Raw genomic sequence first — 20,885 nt, 5'->3', positions numbered from 1 at the left:
TTGAATAGCTTGTTTAGGCACTGACTGCAGCACAGGCAGTGCTATTTAGATGAGCACCAATAAATCTCTCCCCAACGTTATGAACCATGCACCAGGATTAGGCTCAAGAATTTCAAGTCATTTATGTCTCTCATGGATTTTTTTGTCTAGATTTATATCTGTGGTTGAAGAGCTTGTGCATTTTTGAAAATGTACATGTATGGAATTTATTACCTTTCTATTTTAAAATGGTGTACAGTGGACAGTATTAACAAACAACTCTCAGGTCATGTGCACACCTCTGAAGTGGGGTATCTAAAAGATATTCCCTGATTTACCAAGTCTCTTCAGGGAGTGAAGTCTCCTTTCCTCCTGCCGTATGATGAGTCTTTCCTTAATTAAAACTCCACTCAACCATTGCTGTAACGGCCCCTTAATTACACAACATTTCCCCATGAGTGATAGCGCAGCAGGGCCAGTCTGAGACTGCAGAGAGATGAAGACTGATACCCCCATCTCTATTTCAGGGGAGGACCGGGCCTCCATGCCAGGCCTGCGTTATGGAAAATGTGTGGGAAGATTCTCTGCAGTGGGTTGCTGAGGTCTCAGAGGGATTGTGTAACAATAGCACTCATACAAACACACACACACATTATCTCTCTAACCTGAACTCTAAATCTTCTGGATATCATGGTCACACACTGTACCACTTTGCTCATTCTGATACTGTACTAATACATCCACGAGGCCAACTTGAAAACATTTAAAAAGTGGAATGACCTTAATAAGAAACAGCGATCTAACGTGGCCTAAAATGAGAATGTACACAGGCCAGCAAGCAGGGTTTGCCAGAACTTGAGTGAAACTGTGCCGACAGTCTACAACAACAAAAATGTACAAGAAAAATGACATTTACATCAGAGAACCAGAGAACCCAGATCCGCAGAAATATATCGTGTATAGGCCACACAAATCCATTTAGGCTTCTTCCTTTCCCGAAATCAATTTTGAGAGCCTCATACAACATAGAAAAAGAGCTTCAGTGTATCCTCTGTGTCAGCACACTCTACACTCACACGCAGAGTGCACAGCCAATCAGCTTACTCCAATCACAGCATCAGTAGAACGTGAGTGGCTGCTGATGACATCATTACTAGTGTGTATACGTCGCCATTGGTAAGGGGATTGCTCCACCCCACCGCCAGAAGCAGCCTCGGGGCTGTAGTTTTGCATTTGTCTTTTCTCTGTGTTAGCGACTCTGTCTCGTCTTCTCCCAGAATGTCATTTCTATGACACGACAGATAAATAAATTTAATATGAGCAAGAGCGACAGCACAAAGATATGTGCAGGCATGCACATACCCGCATACGTTAAACCACAGATGTGCCTTCTGTTCTATAATCCGTCTTTGATACTGAAGCTCGCTTGCAGTTTCCCGTAGACACTGAATGGCCACACGTAACCCTCTCAGATAAAGATGCTGGTCTGTGCCCTCAGAGCAGCGCAGGCTGATAAACACGGGGAAGCCGTCATGGTCGAGGTGTGATGGACAGGGACAGGGTTGCCAGGCGATGGGGTCTGAGAGAACGTATCAGCAGGGACCCGCAGCAGACCATCTGTTCCTGACGGGAGCTCTTCTCAGCGGGCCAAACACAATCAGCGCATTGTCATGTGTGAAAAGGCTTAGGCCAAAGACAAAGCCGTGCAATAAAAGTGATGAGACAACACACATGATCAGCATGGCACCACCAACCATTCACACCAATCAGCCACAACAGTAAACCCGCCGCCTAATAGTCTGAAGAAAACAGCTTTGATTTTTTGAGTTATGGACCGCACCAACATATTAGCAACAGATTGTTCAAGTCCATTAAGGTGTGAGGTGGGCCCTCCATGCCACAGATTTTCCATCGCATCCTGCATAAGCTCGAATGGATACTGCAATGAACTTACGGGCTTAAAACCAGCACGAAAAGTCTGTCTGCATTCAACAGGTTCATTCATACAGAGAAAGAACACATCCTCGGGCGTCTTCATCACACTTCAGCACACGAACTTCCCCCGAGCTGTCTAGCCGGGAGTCTAATGAGATACACTTCGCACACCGCTTTACAACTGACCCAGTCTTCTAAGGCGTTCTACTGCTTTGATAGCGGGACAGATTTCATAATCTATGGATATAACAAAATGTTTTATCCTGATTCCCAACCTGACATGTCAAATTAATAATATTTATTCTGAAAACATAGTACAATTTTTTTTTAAATGTTTTCGAAGGCCAGATCTATATTCATATATATTTATAGATATTATGCCTGCATGTGCTGTATACTACTGCTACTAATGCAACTAATAAGAATAATAACCAATAATAAATGTTATTATTATAAAATAATAAATCATATATAATTGCAAATATATAAGGCTAACCAATACAATGTCAATGGATTGGATATTGGATCTTTAAGTTTCAGTGGCAGGTGTGTATTCATCCTTCTAGCTGTCCAATGACCTTCATCATTTACCCGTTAGTCTCCTCATTATTATCGGGTCTCACCTTCAAGTTCTTTACTTTTGTCGCCACCTTGTGGCCACATTTGAGAACAACCAGCAGATCCCAGCAGATCTATTTTTTTTATTTAAGACATACAGTACAAGCCAAAAGTTTGGACACACTTTATCATTCAATGTGTTTTCTTTATATTCATGACCATTTACATTGGTAGATTCTCACTGAAGGCATCAAAACTATGAATGAACACATGTGGAGTTATGTACTTAACAATAAATCACTTAACAATCACTTTACACTTACACAAATATAAGGTGAAATAACTGAAAACGTGTTTTATATTCTAGTTTCTTCAAAATAGCCGCCCTTTGCTCTGATAACTCTTGGCATTCTCTCGATGAGCTTCAAGAGGTCGTCACCTGAAATGCTTTTCCAACAGTCTTGAAGGAGTTCCCAGAGGTGTTTAGCACTTGTTGGCCCCTTTACCTTCACTCTGCGGTCCAGCTCACCCCAAACATCTCGATTGGGTTCAGGTCCGGTGACTGTGGAGGTCAGGTCTCCACTTTTTGTTAAGTACATAACTCCACATGTGTTCATTCATAGTTTTGATGCCTCCAGTGAGAATCTACCATGTAAATGGTCATGAAAATAAAGAAAATACATTGAATGAGAAGGTGTGTCCAAACTTTTGGCCTGTACTGTGCGTATTCAATATGTTAAATCCTCAAAATAGTAGAAACGTAGAGACGAAACCTTTTAGAAATGTGCCCACGCCAATGATCTGTCCACGGTGAGCAAAACTGTGGAGAAAACAGAAGAATTATGAACACAGCAATTTAAAAACGCGCGTCGTCCTCTTCTGCCCCGCGTTCAGTCACCAGACAGGTGATGTCCCCTCGCCAAGACGCCACCAGGGGCGCGTCGCCGACCCCCCTCCATCGCTGGATGTGGACGCGCACCGGGAAAGTGTTGCGCAATGGCGCGGAGCGTGTTTTGCAGATTTGTGGGGGCGAAGTCGGAGTAGAAGCACTTCTTCCATACGCAGGGAGCAGTGAGGTTCCACGTTCTTAACTCAAACTTTACAAAGAGGCAACGCATTGGGTATTATTATAGTATATTAATTTAGAATGGTCCACCAGCTCTACAACATTTAAATCCAAAATACAATCTAAGAGTTGTGTTGGTCGGGGTTGACTGTTGCAGACAAAAAGTTCTACATGAAAACCAAGGTAAGATCTGTGTCTTTCACATATATTTCACTTATATCCCTTACATTAATTTAATTTAACATTTTTTCTTTTTTTATTAACAACCTTCTTGATTCGTCTGTGCTATTGTATTCTTGACAATATTGTGTGTATGTGTGTGTGTGTACATATATATATATATAAAACCATAAGTGTTACATGCTAATGAGAGGGTGTGTTTTTCATGCTGATTCACCAGATGTGCTGCATACCTGTTTGAAATATAAGGTTAGCCATTTCCCTCCAGAAATATGCATTTTAAGGATTATTCCCAGGCAGCCCTGTCATTAAACATTTTACAATAAAAAAAAAAACATTTCTTTCTTACTATTAGGCCCCCAGGCCAGTATAAAATGGCTAAAGGCGTGCTCCTGTACTTTTTTCTGCTGGGTCTTTTACCTGGGATTAGCGGCCAGGAGAGGGTGCCTGGAAGATATGGAGAAGGTGGTGAGCAACTCATTATGTTACATGTGTGCCTTACGATTATTTCTGTTTGTTTCTGGCATCCATGTTACTTTTTTGGTTTGGTTTTTGATCTGGAGTTCTTTACATGCTTTGATGACAGATGCGCCCCCCTGGGATTCTTTCCCCCCCTTTGATGTGTCTGTTCTCAGGCCATGTGTGTGCACTGGATATTGCATTCATCTTGGACAGCTCGGAGAGTGCTAAACTGCTGCTGTTTGGGAGTGAGAAGACCTTTGTCAACTCTTTCAGCCAGAAGGTCACGCAGATGAAGCTGGGTGACTGGGAACTGAGGATCCGCCTGGCAGCCATTCAGTACAGCAGCATTGTTTTTGTGGACCACAAATTCAGCGACTGGAAGAACCTTGATGAATTCCTTAAGCGGCTTGGTGACATGGTTTACATCGGCCAAGGGACCTACACCACCTATGCGATCACCAATGCCACCCAGCTGTTCCATCAAGAAACCAGGCCTGACAGTGTGAGGGTGGCTCTTCTCATGACAGATGGCCAAGATCATCCCAGGAATCCTGACGTTATCAGTGCAGCAGCAGAGGCCAAGAGTAGCAACATAAAGATCTTCACAATAGGATTAACCGACGTAGCACAGCAGACCCAGGCCAGAGCCAAACTTCGGGCCATTGCCAGCGCTCCAGCCCAGCAATTTGTACACAGCCTCAGAGAAGCCAGACTGGAGGAGACCCTCCTTCAGGAAATTGTAAGTTTTTTGACCATGTAATGACCTTTACACATGGCATCAGTTACCATTGTGACCATTAAAGAGACATTAATACAAAAATGTTGTCCAGCATGAACTACAATCAGTATTATATTTGTCAGATCACAAATAAACAGAGTACAAGAAATATTTAGCAGTTTTATGCAAATTACTGGTTCAGATGATGCAACTAAAAATGCTACGGTACTGCGTGTGTTTAAATATTTTCATGTGGTGATTCCGTTGCTTGTTGTACCTGTGTTTGAACAAAAGTATCACTCCTTCGCTGTTGGTCTCGATCTATGTGAAAGGATTTTCTCTGGCTAGGATGAATTTCGTATTTGTCTCATAGGTCACACCCACACAGGAAGTAAACAAAACTCAGCTGTGTTAATGATGTAAATATGCATAACATGTCAAATGGGTCTCATCAGCAAGAACGATGAGTCAGCGTACAGAGAGGAGATGGTGCAAGATCAGCAATCTATTTCTGAACGTGGACAAAACGAAGGAGATGATTGTTAACTTCAGAAGACGACAAAGGGACCACTCTCCACTGAACATCGACGGTTCTTGTGTGGAGATTGTTCCTCGGTGTTCATTTAGAGGAGAACCTCTCCTGGAATCTCAACACCAGCTCAACAGCCAGGAAAGCCCAGCAGCGTCTCTGCTTCCTGAGGAGGCTGAGGAAAGCCAGTCTCCCACCACCCATCTCATTTCCTTCTATAGAGGGACAATTAAGAGCATTCTGACCAGCTACATTACTGCATTACTGGTTCGGGAACTCAACCATATCCTACAGCGGTTAGTGAGGACAGCTGAGAAGATCATCGGAGTCTCTCTCCATGTTGGACATTTACCACACACACTGCATCTGAAAAGCCACCGGCATTGTGAAGGACTCTACACACCCCTCACATGCACTCTTCACCCTCCTACCATCTGGAAAAAAGCATTCAGACCCTCACTCCCAGACTCTGCAACAGCTTCATCCCACCCCTTTCATCCAACCTCCTCCAAAGACTCACCCCTTTGGACTGACATACACACACACACACACACACTACCTCTGTCATATTGTTTTATTATCTATATGTAATATAATCTATTCATGCATCCCATTAATGCACTGTTCCATTTTGCACATATAGTAAATAAATTCGCACATTTATTTATCATTCATTTCACTAGTTTAGCGCTGTCTGTCTTATTGTTGTCTATGGGGCAGTGGTGGCCTAGCGGTTAAGGAAGCGGCCCCGTAATCACAAGGTTGCCGGTTCGAATCCCGATCCGCCAAGGTGCCACTGAGGTGCCACTGAGCAAAGCACCGTCCGCAAACACTGCTCCCCGGGCGCCTGTCATGGCTGCCCACTGCTCACTCAGGGTGATGGGTTAAATGCAGAGGCCAAATTTCACTGTGTGCACCGTGTGCTGTGCTGTTGTGTATCACATGTGACTTTCACTTTCATGTTTTTTGTTAAATGTAATTCTTGCACTGCCTGTGTCCCCTGTTTGCACTTTCTGCCGCTCAGTTTGTCTGTGTCACACACGTGCACTTTGTAACTTTAGTCAGTATGTAACTTTGTCTAACTGTTCAAATGTTACATTTAGCACCAGGTTCCGGAGAAACGTTGTTTCCTTTCACTATGTACTGTCTAACATGTGTATAGCTGAAATGACAATAAAGCTCAACTTCAAATATGTATAAATGATTTAAGCCTTGTGTGTCCATGGGATGGGATCTGGTCTTAGGAATAGCCAGTGAGTGCTGGAGTGAATTCATGAATTTTGTAATATGCTGTATAGTATCATTTAAATCTCCACTTGGGCCATGTAATTTATAATGTCATTGTTATGACTATTTAGATTTGCTTTAGGGTGGTAGTAGCCTAGTGGGTAACACACTCGCCTATGAACCAGAAGACCCAGGTTCAAATCCCACTTACAACTATTGTGTGGGATTTGGGATAATGGCATCTGATAAATGCTGTAAATGTAAATGTAAATTGTCTTAGGGGCAGTGGTGGCCTAGCGGATAAGGAAACGGCCCCGTAATCAGAAGGTTGCTGGTTCCAATCCCAAGGTGCCACTGAGCAAAGCACCGTCCCCACACACTGCTCCTTGGGCGCCTGTCATGGCTGCCCACTGCTTACCAAGGGTGATGGGTTAAAAGCAGAGGACACATTTCGTTGTGATGTACTGCAGTGTAACACAATGACAATCACTTCACTTTCACTTTATTGTCTACTTACAATTGTCTTACCTTACAATTGGTTTAATGTTGTAATACATTTGTTCTTTACTTTTTGTCTTCCAGAGTGCACTTGCTCTTGAAGAGGTAAGAATCTGTCTTTCACAATACATATTTGTGCAACTGTAACTGTTCTGCAAATGTACAACTGAAAACACTGAAAATAAAAGTGCATCCATGCACTAGTATTATATTAACTGCTTTTAAAATCTCCTTACACATTAGTGCCCAAAGCGACTGCCACCTGTGTGCCCATGTGAGAAGGGAGAGAGAGGTCTGCCAGGATACACAGTGAGTTCCTGATTACAAAATCATGTATTTTCACTATGCGAAATACTTCTGAAGCTCACCACTATCATTGACTGTTTAGGGCCCGAAGGGGGAGCCTGGATTTGATGGATTAGCAGGTGCCAAAGGGTCAAAGGTGAGTTTAGACAGATTTCAGTCTTGCAGGTTTATGATTCAAATGTAATTATTATATAATTGTAATAATTATACAAATGTAATTATTAAAAGTTAATTACTTGTATGATGTACTATAAAATAGATTCATAATGTTTATTGAACAACAACTCACTTTTTCAAAAGGGAGAACATGGTTTGGATGGACGCCATGGACTGGATGGTGTTGAGGTAGAGCATTTTATTGACATTATTTACTAGAGACAAGGTATTTGTATCAGGTAGTTCAACAAATTAACACATTTTTCAGGGTTTTATACTTAATTACCTTTTTGGCTCTTATTCCTGTACAGGGTAGACCGGGCTATAAGGGTGACAAGGTGAGACATTTTGGAAATGCAGCAGTGGCTGGTTGTTTCAGTCCCATCTGACACAGGGTACAGTATTCATGTATTACTGGGTGGCACAGCAGGCTGACATCTCTGATGTTCTGCAGGGCGAGAGAGGCGATTGTGGAGCTCCTGGGTTTAAAGGTGATAAGGTAAGTATGTTCTCCAGTGTCTTCACATTACACAAATTCTTGACTGCCATTTATTATATTGGAACCTAATTTATAATTATAATGATATTTACAGGGAACATTGGGATTTCAAGGGCCAAGAGGACCAAGAGGACTGCAGGCACAGTATTACCATCTCAGTAAAAATATTGCTCTTTGATTGGATGAGCTGTATAGAACAACTCCCCCCCTTGGTGCTCTGATGGAATGTGAATTAGGGATTAGGTCTGATCCTGATTTCTGCATGCATAATTGCACAGGGCATCTAGGCTTGCTGGATGATTTTGTACAGCAGGCAAATTTTGTGGCACAAGAAATAATGTACTTTAATAATAATAATTTTATTTACCTACATGAAAAACAACTAGAATAAAGAATAGGCAACTGGCAAAACATATCAAATATAAAATACATGATCTGTAGAGATCCACAAGTGCTAAAAGTCAGCAGCTACAGCTTCACTGACATTTAGATATAACAAATGGCAAAATTATCAGATCCTACTACAAGTGTAGAACAAGGTACATTTGACAATTGCTTGTCCAAGTGGATTTTCTGCTCTAATCAAACGAAAAGCAGTTTGAACGTATGCATTTGCATCTGGTTAAAGGGTCATCTGAATGTATAGACTATTTAGATTTGAAATAGCACACATATTTCACACAGCAACTCACATTAGTGAAATATATACATTTTATTTTGAACGGTATTTTTTTTTCTACAGGGTGTGAATGGACCCCCTGGGGACCAAGGCCCAGAAGGACTTTTAGGACCAAAAGTAAGGCCGTTGTTTTCAAGTAAATCTCAAGAAAACATATTTCTGGATGTCGCTGTGCATAGTTTCCCAGAATAGCTATGAGATGACCTTTTTAAATGCCTGTTTAAATGCCTGGTTTTCATTCTTAGATGAAAAAAGAAGGAATTGTGTGACAAAACTGAATGTGATTTCTTTGTTGGTATTAAAAAACAGACTCATTGACGTCCAGACCCAAAAGCTGAATCTGTATACTGTCTGTTGTCATGTGGGAACATTATGTGACTGATTCTGATTTAGACACACCCCATAAAATTGTTTGTTTGTTAAATTCAGCATTATTATTGTGTTTAATGTCTGATTAAAAAAAATTAAATCGTAGTGTATTAAACATATGAGCATAGATCATAGTTTCATAAAATCTGCATCGCTGTTACTACACTCTACAGCCATAACACTAGCACCACCAAAACAGCTCTGACCAGTTGACCATAAGAGACACATATGCAGTAAACCATCAATGTAAAAGAAAAAAATTATTCTTCAGATCAGGACACATTCTTATATTGCAGGCATATTGTAGGTCAGAACTGGTCCCCTGACTGATCTGCAACCGCTCAGGCCTATATGCAGCAACCAAGATGTACTGTGTGGTGTGACACCTTTCAGTCAGGTCCAGCATTACCATTTTCAACTGCCTGTGAACCTGCCACCAGTTTTCCTGGTGACAGGACTATATGCCATTGTAATGCAATCAATGTTATTCACTTCACCTGTCAGTGGGCATGATTTTATGGCTCATTCATGTATGGATGGTTAATTATTTTTAATACATTTACAAAATCAAAGGGGGACAGAGGAACTCAGGGTGCTCCAGGACCACAAGGAGATGCAGGTGTTGGATATCCTGGTCAAAAGGTAAGACAATCGAAAGATCTGCAATCTAGATGAATGGATGATGCTAAATGAAATGGTTTTTGTGTATTTGTTTTCATTGAAAAGCCTTATGTGTTTATTTATTTATGCTTTAATACTGAGCACTTTTGCTGCTGTCCCCCATTCCTGTGCAGGACACCATTAGCGCCCTCTGCCTTACAGCCCCTCCTTGTCATGTCAACACATCATGATATCTTTCACATCCCCCCACGACGAGTCCCCCCCTCCCTGATTATTAGGGTTTGTGTCTGTATGTCGTGTCACTTTGTAGCTGCGGGCTCCCTGGTAAGTCCCATTCCCATAGTGTGCACCTTGCGTTACCTTTCTTAGACTTCCGGGTTGTGGGTACCTCATCATGTTTCCTTCCCCGATCCCTTCAGCACAGATAGGGATCATCACTAGTGTAACAAGTGTCAGGTGCAGCTTGTTATGTCTCATCCGGTTCCTTGTGTGATCTGGATTCTTCAGAACTGATCTCCAACTCACTGAGGTGGTCCCCATAGCTGACTGGTTTGTGCTGTGTGCTGGGTAGTAGTAGCCTTGTGGGTAACACACTCGCCTGCGTGTGGAGACCCAGGTTCAAATCCCACTTACTACCATTGTGTCCCTGAGCAAGACACTTAACCCTAAATTGCTCCAGGGGGACTGTCCCTGTAACTACTGTAAGTCGCTCTGGATAAGGGCGTCTGATAAATGCTGTAAAGTGTATATCTAAGGTTTGTGATTGTGCCATACAGGACCATACAGGATCCGGGGTCACCAGTGAACTGGGACGTTTGTTCTCACCGCCTGCAAATTGTAGCACTTGTGAAAGCGGCCTAGCAGGCTGCTGTGTTGGCAGCTTTTCATGACCCCAGTTGCAGCACCAGAGGGGGATTTATTCTGCTTATTGACTCTTTTGTGTTACCTAAATAAATCTTTAATTCTTCAGCCTCGGCATCCATCGTCTCTCCTAACACCTCAGTTGTGACAATATCTCTGATCTAATGTGAAATTGACCATACAAATGTCTTTTTCTCTATCGTTACCTTCCTGGGTGCACGCGTTGCCTCTACCTACATACATACATTTACATACATTTACAGCATTTATCAGACGCCCTTATCCAGAGCGACTTACAATCAGTAGTTACAGGGACAGTCTCCCTGGAGCAATTTAGGGTTAAGTGTCTTGCTCAGGGACACAATGGTAGTAAGTGGGATTCGAACCCGGGTCTTCTGGTTCTGTGTTACCCACTAGGCTACTACCACCCTGCCTAATTCCACCACCATGTTTGCCCAGTCCAGATATCGTTGATTTGTCAGTCAGTGTGAGAGCTGTTACTTGTTCTGCAGGCTGCTTCTGTATGAACCCAGGACATGTATGTCACATGCTTCTTGGCAAATTCAGTGCTGCATTCTGAAGAGATGAAGTTTCAATTGATACTGCAATGTCATTGCTGGAACATTTGCTACAGCTTAAAAAAAACTTGAATATTTATTTTTTGTTGTTCAGCATTAAGCCTTGATCCACATCACTTGAATGCATTTGGACAAAAACACCTTGAGGCCTGATACAGTTATGTGGAAAGGTGAATGTTGACCTGTTGACCTAGCCACACAGCATAGAAAATAAACAAAAATAAAATGGAAGGTCCCTGTACATTTTGGATACTATTTAACTGGACAAAAAACTACCAAAAATCCCAATTCCAGATGCTGTAGGAAATTCTTCAAGCACAGCTGTTGCAGATGGACTGCACAACCTGAACCTGTCTTCTAGGCTGTCTTTTCATTGCAACACAAAAAGGCTGTGCAATAGTCCATCAAAGGAGGAAAGGATGCTCACTTTTTCACCCACGAGATAGAAAACATCCAAATGCCTTTGTGGAACTTGTGAAAACTGTCTGCCAAGTTTAAACCTATTTTAAAATTGTTTATCTATATCTGCTGTCATCATTGTTTTATGATTGCCTCAGGGGGACAAAGGGATCCAGGGATTACCAGGACCAAATGGCCTCAGAGGAACAGGAGAACCAGGCCTGCCAGTAAGTGATTATGACCATAGTTATGCTTAAAGAAACTGGATATAAAGGATCTTTGGTGAATGTGTTGATTGGGTGAATTTTTAGGGTCCACCAGGGTTACCAGGAAAACAAGGAGTTCAAGGAGAGCCAGGTGAAGGTGAACCAGGACCCAAGGTAAATTCGGGACCATTGAATTTTCTGATATGCAAACATCTTAGAATAAAATATAACAATGCATTATTGTTTCAGGGTGAAAGAGGCTTTGAGGGCCCAAAGGGTGGCCGTGGTCCTTCTGGAGTTGGAATCAAAGGTCAACAGGTAAAATGGGCTAGAGTTCATCTGTAGCTGTCTTCCCATAAAATGGTCTTCTTCTTCTTGATAGTAAAGGTAACTTAGAGGTCTTCATTACTCCAGGGTAATGTAGGACCACCAGGAGCACCTGGACCATTAGGAGGCCCTGGCACAGGAATCCAAGGAGAAAAGGTACACAGAACAGTAGATGCAAAGAAGTGATCCATGGACTTGTAATGGCTCAGAATAAAATGGTAAATATTTTATGTCTGTAGGGAAACCAAGGGCCTATCGGCCCACCTGGTGTCAGAGGTCTACCTGGGTTAGGGTTAATTGGACCTAAGGTGAGGCTCGATATAATAGCATGTCACAGCTGTAATACATATCACCACCCTATATCTTCTTTTTAGGGAGAACAGGGGTTTGCTGGTGAACCTGGACTGCCAGGGGAAAGGGGTATTGGACCACCGGGACCTAAAGTAAGATGTTGATGTCTCATATTTTGGCTGAATGATTCAACAAATATTGGACAATCTGTCCACTTTTTTTGTCTTTGTTCTAGGGTGAGCATGGATTAGTAGGGCTGAATGGTCCTCCAGGTTCCCCAGGTGATGATGGATCCACAGGAACAAAGGTTCACATACTCTGCTGAACATTGCTGCAGTAGTATATATTTGTATATTTAGCCTTCAAGCTGAAATACAGGCTGATATATGAAATGCTATAAACTGTGCTTCTACATGTTTGAGAATAAAGTTTAATTCTATAATCAGGGAGAAATTGGTTTACCTGGACCTAGAGGACTAGATGGGCCACCTGGGCGAGGCCTACCTGGCGAAAAGGTAAATACTTGCTATGCTATACAATGAGAATAGCCATGAAAAGACATACCTGTCTGTTATGAGGTGTTATGAGGTTTCTACTTTAACTGTTGTGCAGGGAGAGCGAGGAGATCGGGGGGGCAGGGGACCACCAGGGACTGTTGGACCTCTAGGTTCCTCAGGGCCAAAGGTAGGTCAAGATGAACCCACTGCTAAAGGTACCCTATTATGAAAATTTCACTTTGTGAGATTATTTAACATCAATACGAGTTCCTCTAGCCTGTCTATAGTTATGCAGTGGCTAGAAATTGCGATCTGTATAAAGAGTGCTTTGGCCAATCTGCTTCAATCTGCTTCACCATTCAGAGAGGTCAGACGTCGAATTGGAATTTGTCCCCTTATGTCATCATAAGGGAAAGGTTACCTCCCTTTTCTCATGCTTCCGCCCAGAGAACTTCCCACCCTTCCCCTAAAAAAGTAACTCAATTGACCATCATGGCTTGAAAATGTGCAAAGCATTGTAATTGCCTGGTGATTGGATGTAAAAAGGAGCCTAAATGTTTTTTTTTCTGTAATTTCCGCAAATGCCCCCTCAACGTCTATAGACCGCTCTGGTCCTCGTCCTGGCTCTCTCCTCCTCATTTGCATTTAAAGCTATATAAACAGAAACAGCCCGTCCTGGGGAAATCTCATTGTGAGACTGGCCACCACGGCTGCACCATGGCTGAATTTCATAAGAGACTTCAGATACATTATTTGGGGACCACTAAGACCTATATAAAAATAATAAATAAATTGATAAATAAATAAATCAATAAATAGAAAGTGACATTGAATGGCACCCTATGACACCACATAGTCCTGATTACACATGATGTTGATGGTGAACCTGTTCTTGCTCAAATGCTTACCTACTGTCTATGTGTGAGTGTCTGCTAAAACAAAGTCTGGTCTATATTTGTTTAGGGAAACCAAGGAGTTCCAGGTCCACCAGGTTCAATCGGTCCACCAGGAAGGGGCATACCAGGTGCCAAGGTATTTTGACTATATGACAGAGCACTTTTTGCCAACGTTTTTTCTTTATCATTTGATCTCTTGTAATGTTCTGTAATTGTTGGTATGAATTGATACCCTTTGTTTCATTCTGATTACAAAACATTAGGACGCTTTCATTGCAATGTGCTATATGTGTGCTGGCAGGGCGATTCTGGTCCTGTTGGTCCAGTTGGGCCTATGGGAGAACCAGGAGTAGGGATTATTGGGCCAAAGGTAAGAGACATTTACATTTTTACATTTACTGCATTTATCAGACGCCCTTATCCAGAGCAACCTACAGTCAGTAGTTGCAGGGAGAGTCACCCTGGAGCAATTTAGGGTTAAGTGTCTTACTCATGGACACAATGGTAGTAAGTGGGATTTGAACCTGGGTCTTCTGGTTCATAGGCGAGTGTGTTAACCACTAGGCTACTTCCACCCACTAAGAGACCATCTCAATGGATACCAAGAGATATTCCACCTATGCACAGTAAATCTGTTCCTCACTTTACAGGGTGAGAGAGGAACCGCTGGCCCCACTGGATCACCTGGGGGGAAAGGGAATGGCTACCCTGGACCACCGGTACACCAGTAGTCTGAAACAGATATTTAATTACATTAATTTACAGTAGATATTATATGTTTAATAAGGACTGTGTTCTAGGGAGCACCAGGTATGCCTGGATTAACAGGAGAAGCTGGACCAGAGGGAAGAGGTCTACCTGGACCCAAGGGAAGGATCTACACATTACTTTAAAAAATATACAACCGGACATTACTTAAATGTTTGCTTTCTGCATAATTGGAATTTTTATCTAATTTTCTATCTAATTAAGAAAGCCTTTAAGTTTGGCTAAGTGATAGTTTCTTTAGCAAAATTGTGTGTTTTATTCATTTAGGTAGTTCAGCACTTTGGGCCAACTGCTAGTGCTTAAATGTGCCCTATAAATGAACTTAACTGCACTTGATTTGATTTCAGGGAGATCGTGGGGGACCAGGCCGTCCTGGACCAACTGGTTCACCTGGCACTGGCCAGATAGGTCCAAAGGTGGGTGACCTTTTAAATTAAAATGTTGTCCTCTCCTGGCTTTTCTGTACCACTGTTACTTTGGTGTTGTCCCGTGTAATAAGTGGTAAATGAATGAAGGAGCACTTAAATAACTGTTGTGTTGATTTTAGGGTTCCATTGGTCAGAATGGACCACCTGGTCCTCGGGGATGCCGGGAGAAGGTATCCAAGGGCCAAAGGTAACAGTCCTTCTAATTGTGTTTTGTGTGTACTGATTGTGTGTACACATATAAACTGCACTTTGCAATCCCTCAGAAATAGTTGCACCTCTGCCTGTTGATTACAGGGAGATGCGGGATATCAAGGATTACCAGGTCCAAGAGGGGAACCAGGAAATGGCCTACCTGGAGTGAAGGTAAAGGCCAGATATGTGTGCCACTTTTTGGGTTCTGATAATATTGTGTACAATACTGTATTGTGATATGATACTGATGTCATGTCACATATACTGTCTCCACAGGGGGACAGAGGGTTCACTGGTGAACGAGGAATTAAAGGAGAAAAAGGCGTCCATGGAGAATTGGGATCAGAGGGAAGACCGGTAAGTTGTTGAATATGACAATTTAAAAGTTATGTCTCAGGATGTCAGGATAAGTGCTTACACACTGTTAGAAAAATTGCATCAAAGGTGTATGTCTGATCGGGTAAGTGGTAGAGGTTTAAATTTGACATGTCAGTACAATATGATTAAATATAATATGTCATCATAGTCATTAACATAGATTTATTCATTTGCATGTTACTGTACTGACTTGGTTCAAGCATATCTAGATTGACAGTTTAATACAGAAAGTCCCTGTAATCATCAGCAAAATCACTATTAGGGTTCAGTCAACATAGGAAATGGCCCTACATAGAATATTGACGAACTTGCGCGTCAGTGGAATCTGAATGTCTGAGGTGAAGTGAGCGAGGCTGAGGAAAGTACAGAAAGTTAAGCAAGATGTATAGGTCGGCGGGGCAGGGAGTAATGGTGTAATGGCTGAAGACTGAGAGCATGGAGAAGTGTGGAGGAGAGTGGTGTCTTGAGGACTATTTCATGTTCCACAAACTCTCCAGTCTCTAGTGCTTAGAAAGTTGGAAAGTTGAACAGTGAGCACTGTGACTCATCCACTGGAATGCTGGCCATTCGGTCACGGCAACTGAAGTTTGTTTTTCACTGGCACTGTAAGCACCTCCAAATGTTCTACACAAAAGAGCTACATGAGATTTAACGTTAAACGTTCATGCACATAGGTTAAAGAAGTCCATTTAAATATGGTGCTAGTAAACTTAGTGCAACAATCCTTCCCAACGTTAGTAAAAAAAATCTTTTGAATTTCAGGGGAGAGTTGGGCAAAAGGGGGAACCTGGCCTTACAGTAAGTAAACAGCAAATGTCCTATTGAATTACGATGCTTATTGTGGTGTAATTATTGCTTCAGGTGTAACCTATTCACCAAAAAATGTACATTTGTTCTACAGAGGGCTGAGATTATTGAAATAGTCAGATCAATTTGTGGTACGTGAGCCAGCACCATTACTGTTTTTGTTTCATCTGAATTGACATGTATACTAAAATCTTGTCTTTCTCACCATTTGTCAGCTTGTGGAATGGTTTGCCGGGTGACCCCACTGGAGCTGGTCTTTGTGATTGACAGCTCAGAGAGCGTGGGCCCTGAGAACTTTGCAATAGTCAAGGACTTTGTGAACGGCATAGTCGACCATGCATCAGTGAGTCCCAATGTGACCCGCGTTGGGGTAGTGCTCTACAGCCACATCCATATGGTGGTTACCAGCCTGGCCCAGAATGCAACGCAAGATGATGTCAAGTCGGCCGTGCGGAGGATGGTGTATTTGGGAGAGGGTACATATACGGGTAGCGCCCTCCGGCAGTCCAACCGTCTCTTCCAAGCAGCCCGCCCCAGCATTCGCAAAGTTGCAGTGGTGATAACTGATGGCCAGACTGACACACGAGACGTAGTGAAGTTGGAGGATGCTGTAAGGGAGGCCCATTCAGCCAACATCGAGACATTTGTCATCGGAGTGGTCAACCAAAGTGACCCATTCTATGAAGATTTTTTGGCAGAGCTCAATATTATGGCTTCTGACCCAGACAAAGAGCATGTTTTTATGGTCCATGACTTCAGCACACTGCCTGGTATGGCTTTTTTTAAGGCTTGTTTTTTTCAAGGAACTAACTAAGATGTGCATTATATGTGCATTTGGAAGTGTTCACGAATGTCACAGGGCAGAAATCTTGAATCAAAGTACTGATAATCTTCCTGCATAAACTAAGGGGTGTACATTGTGTGCTTGAGGATGATCGATCATCCACATGAATGGCAAGAACCTAAGATTTTCAGCAATCAGTGCTACATCACGAATAGACGGCACAAACAGTATTAGTATAGTTTCAGACCATTGCATATCGTGAACACTCCAAAAATCCCCAAATATTTGGCACTGGCATTATCACTGGTGTAATTCACATAATCTTGTTTTGTTTTTATAGGGGTGAAAATCTTCCTCAACTATTTGATTTACATTTGTAATTGATAGTAACAGGGTGTTGGAAGCATGGCTAATTTAGCAGGAGGCATGAAATGGTATCCCATAGCTGAAACTGTTGTTTTTCTTTGTGTGTGTGTCTGTGTGTGTGTGCGTCCGTGTGAATCATGCAGCTCTGGAGAATAAGCTGCTCCAACACATCTGTGAGCGTAATAATGGAGAACTGTTGAGTCGTGTTCCCAGCACCCATCTTGCTACTGGCACCCACACTCCATTATCTGAAGCAGAAGAGACAGACACGCTCACAGGACCATTTTTGAAGGTATTGTGAAAAATCTCTCCAGCTTATGGGGAATTCCGAATCCTATTTTTCATTGAAAGGCTTCCCCTTGGTCTACACTGTATTTCTAACTGGTGAAATGATCAAGAAGAACAACAGTTTTTATGCACCTGGGACAAAATTGGTGAAGAATACATTATAATATTTAGATATTTAGAAATTAATAGTGTGACCATTTCCCTAACATTAAGCATTATCAAATTAGTTACTCCATCTATGATCAGGTTTTCTGCAGATTTAAGGAATCCAAATTTAAGACCTTTTATTGGGGTTGTCAACTACATTTATCCAAGGGCCAGAGTTTTCTAAGCAGAAACTGTAAGGGCCAGATGCTCTTCTAGAATACAATATTAATTGTTTGAAGTAATATATTGAAGTAATGTATTATTTTTTGATATATATTTTTTCCTTTTAATTTTTTTTTCTTTCAGTCTTTATCAATGTTACCAGACTCATATTACTTGTACTGCAAGCAACTAGGGGGCGACTGGGGGTTCCTTATGTCAGGGCTGCACGATTGAGAGAAAACAACAAAAAAGTCATATTGTGATTACTGAGATCAATATTGCGATAAGATGAACAGAACTTGATTGCTTATAAAAAAAATCACATAAAAAAAAACACGTACTACAGAATAATATACATAATATTTACCAAATCATTACATGACTGAAAATCTTATTTTGCCAATACTGCATCTTAATAAAAATAAATAAAGCAATAAGATTTTTTTCATACCAGGTACATTTTAAGAAAGATGTACTACATATAGTATATATAGGAAGGGCTGGATATAAAGGGGATGTTCTAAGTGCTGCCAGAATTTGTTACTGCATTTTTAAGTTCACCGTTGCAGTGCTGTTGTACGGGGTGTGGCTTTGAACGGAGAACGGAAACAGATTAAGAACTGAGGTTTGACGTTTGGATAAAACCCAGTGATAAGCCCCTGCAATAATAAAGTCTCTGTTTTTATTTGGCTCACCACCTGCCACTGAAGAACAGGAGTTAGCCCCACAATTTTGTATATGTTGTATATGCGGTCACCATCACCTTACTGCGGTGGCCAAGATTTGCAAATAAAATTAACATTTCATCAAAAAACATTTAATACGTTTATTTATTACATGCGAAAAACTTCAACCAATCGGCAAAACAAATTTACAAGCAGCGAATCATACGGAAAGGATAGGTACTATAGAGCAGAAATTCACTGATTGTTTATTTACCACGAAAGCTCAACCAGATTAAAGATTAAACATGAATGGATTTACAGCTCTACTCTGCGTTCCCAGTCATTTTCTAGGATCCGTGGAAACCATGTATGATGTAGTGCAAATGTGTCTTTTAGCCAGAACCACCTGTGACGTTTGAGAATGACACAAGATTCCCTTCACCATCAAGACCTGTGAAGCCAGTGACGAGATTCCCACCCCGGCCCCCCATCACTGACACACCTACTGTACGTACAGAAGGTAAGTTCTCATCAACAACCGGGGTTTGCCATGGTGGATCAACCTCACTATTTCCCCAGGCTTGGTACCGGCACCAATAAATAATCTGCCTTTGGTCACCAGCATTAATATTTGATTGTGCCTCTTTACCCCAGATGACCAGTGCAAAGAGGCTCTGGATCCTGGTCCATGTGGAACATATGTGGTTAAATGGTATTTCGAGCCCAAGGCAAATTCATGTGCTCAGTTCTGGTATGGAGGCTGCAAGGGAAACCAGAACCGGTTTGACACAGAGAAGAGCTGCCGAAGTGCCTGCGTGAAAGGGTGATGGCGAAACACGATAAGAAAAATTCAGTCTTACATAATTATTGTACCTGACATTTTGTTTCTTCGTAATAACAACATTCTAATACATTACAATTTACTGAGGAAATCACTTCAATACCTCAGATACAAAAACATAACACTGGCTTATTTGCATTCATTATAAAAAAATCTGCAGGATATTCGGCTCATCTTCCAGATCTTCAGAAAAAAAAAAAAAAAAATTCCATGGTTTTATCAGGATACTGGCCACACTCCATCCTCATAAAAAAAATTAGTTCCAGAAAGCCTTATTTTCCCATCAGACACTAGATGGCAGTGTTAGTTATATGAATCTATTGCAACGGCCTGAAACAACTTGAAATTTCATTATGTGCTCTTCAAAAATGGAAGTTTATTGGTTCTTCTGTATATAGAGTAGGGGCAAAGGTGCTATTTTACATTCAAGTCCCTAGTAGTAGACAACCTGTATCATCACATATAATTCAGACAGGGCCTAGCAGTGGTGGCCTAGCAGGTCAGAAAGCAAACTTGTAATCAAATCCCAACCTGCCAAGCTGCCCCCTGGTCCCCCTGCACAAGGTCCTATCCCCAGACACTGCTCCCTGGGCGCCTTTCATGGCCGCCCACTGCTCCCTCAGGGTTAAGAGCTGAGGACACATTTCACTGTGTGCTGTGCTGTCACATGTAATATTAATACAATGCCAATGCTGGTAAAGAAAATTTATAGAATTATTCATAATCCTGTACTTTGTCCTGTAATTAATGTACTGTACTTGAACTATATCTAACCAGTGTCATTGCAGAATTACTGCAAAATATTTCATGGTACTATAATTTTCATGTAATAAAACACAGGGGTCACCCTTCTCAAAACTCGTTACTGCTCCTAATCTTTTGGCTCAGTTTTGGATCTTGGTTCCTTGGTTTCAGAGCTCTGACTCTCAGAGTGGGAGTTGTGACCAGAAGTTTACAAAGAAAAGATCTTTATGAACTTTGCAGAGTGACGACAAGGTCACTACACCCATTTCCACAGGAGAACACATCTCAAGTGCAGCAATCACTAATCACACTTCATTAAATTAGCCTTCTTCACAGTGCTCAAGAAACATATTCATCATCAAGGGTGAATTGAAACATGGGTCTCAGGAGCTACGATGTAATAATCTGTTCTGTAATCAGAGGTGTTTGGCTGGTGGAATAAAGGAAATGTGAAGAAGCAGTGAAAACGGGCAAAACG

General features: G+C 41.8%; 1 protein-coding gene across 1 annotated transcript; it reads left to right on the top strand.

Annotated features, from left to right (window-relative positions):
- Positions 1 to 3,518: 3,518 nt before the first annotated feature.
- On the top strand, positions 3,519 to 20,524 carry col28a1b (collagen, type XXVIII, alpha 1b). Its single transcript, XM_028978945.1, is given in 37 exon segments — positions 3,519 to 3,721; positions 3,939 to 3,967; positions 4,074 to 4,186; positions 4,354 to 4,919; positions 7,237 to 7,257; positions 7,396 to 7,461; positions 7,541 to 7,594; positions 7,759 to 7,803; positions 7,926 to 7,952; positions 8,069 to 8,113; positions 8,208 to 8,252; positions 8,856 to 8,909; positions 9,735 to 9,803; positions 11,779 to 11,847; positions 11,932 to 12,000; positions 12,076 to 12,144; positions 12,241 to 12,309; positions 12,393 to 12,461; positions 12,528 to 12,596; positions 12,680 to 12,751; positions 12,891 to 12,959; positions 13,057 to 13,128; positions 13,905 to 13,973; positions 14,139 to 14,207; positions 14,488 to 14,556; positions 14,638 to 14,706; positions 14,953 to 15,021; positions 15,153 to 15,180; positions 15,183 to 15,220; positions 15,328 to 15,396; positions 15,502 to 15,582; positions 16,366 to 16,401; positions 16,505 to 16,541; positions 16,626 to 17,180; positions 17,704 to 17,852; positions 19,219 to 19,342; positions 19,477 to 20,524. Coding segments are annotated over 35 exon segments (3,348 nt in total). The 5' UTR covers positions 3,519 to 3,721; positions 3,939 to 3,967; positions 4,074 to 4,092; the 3' UTR covers positions 19,650 to 20,524.
- Positions 20,525 to 20,885: the final 361 nt, after the last annotated feature.

The sequence above is a fragment of the Denticeps clupeoides genome, chromosome 5, assembly GCF_900700375.1.
Source record: "Denticeps clupeoides chromosome 5, fDenClu1.1, whole genome shotgun sequence".
Taxonomy (NCBI): domain Eukaryota; kingdom Metazoa; phylum Chordata; class Actinopteri; order Clupeiformes; family Denticipitidae; genus Denticeps; species Denticeps clupeoides.
Note: the sequence above shows the minus strand (reverse complement) of the source record. Positions and strands in the feature narration are given on the sequence as shown.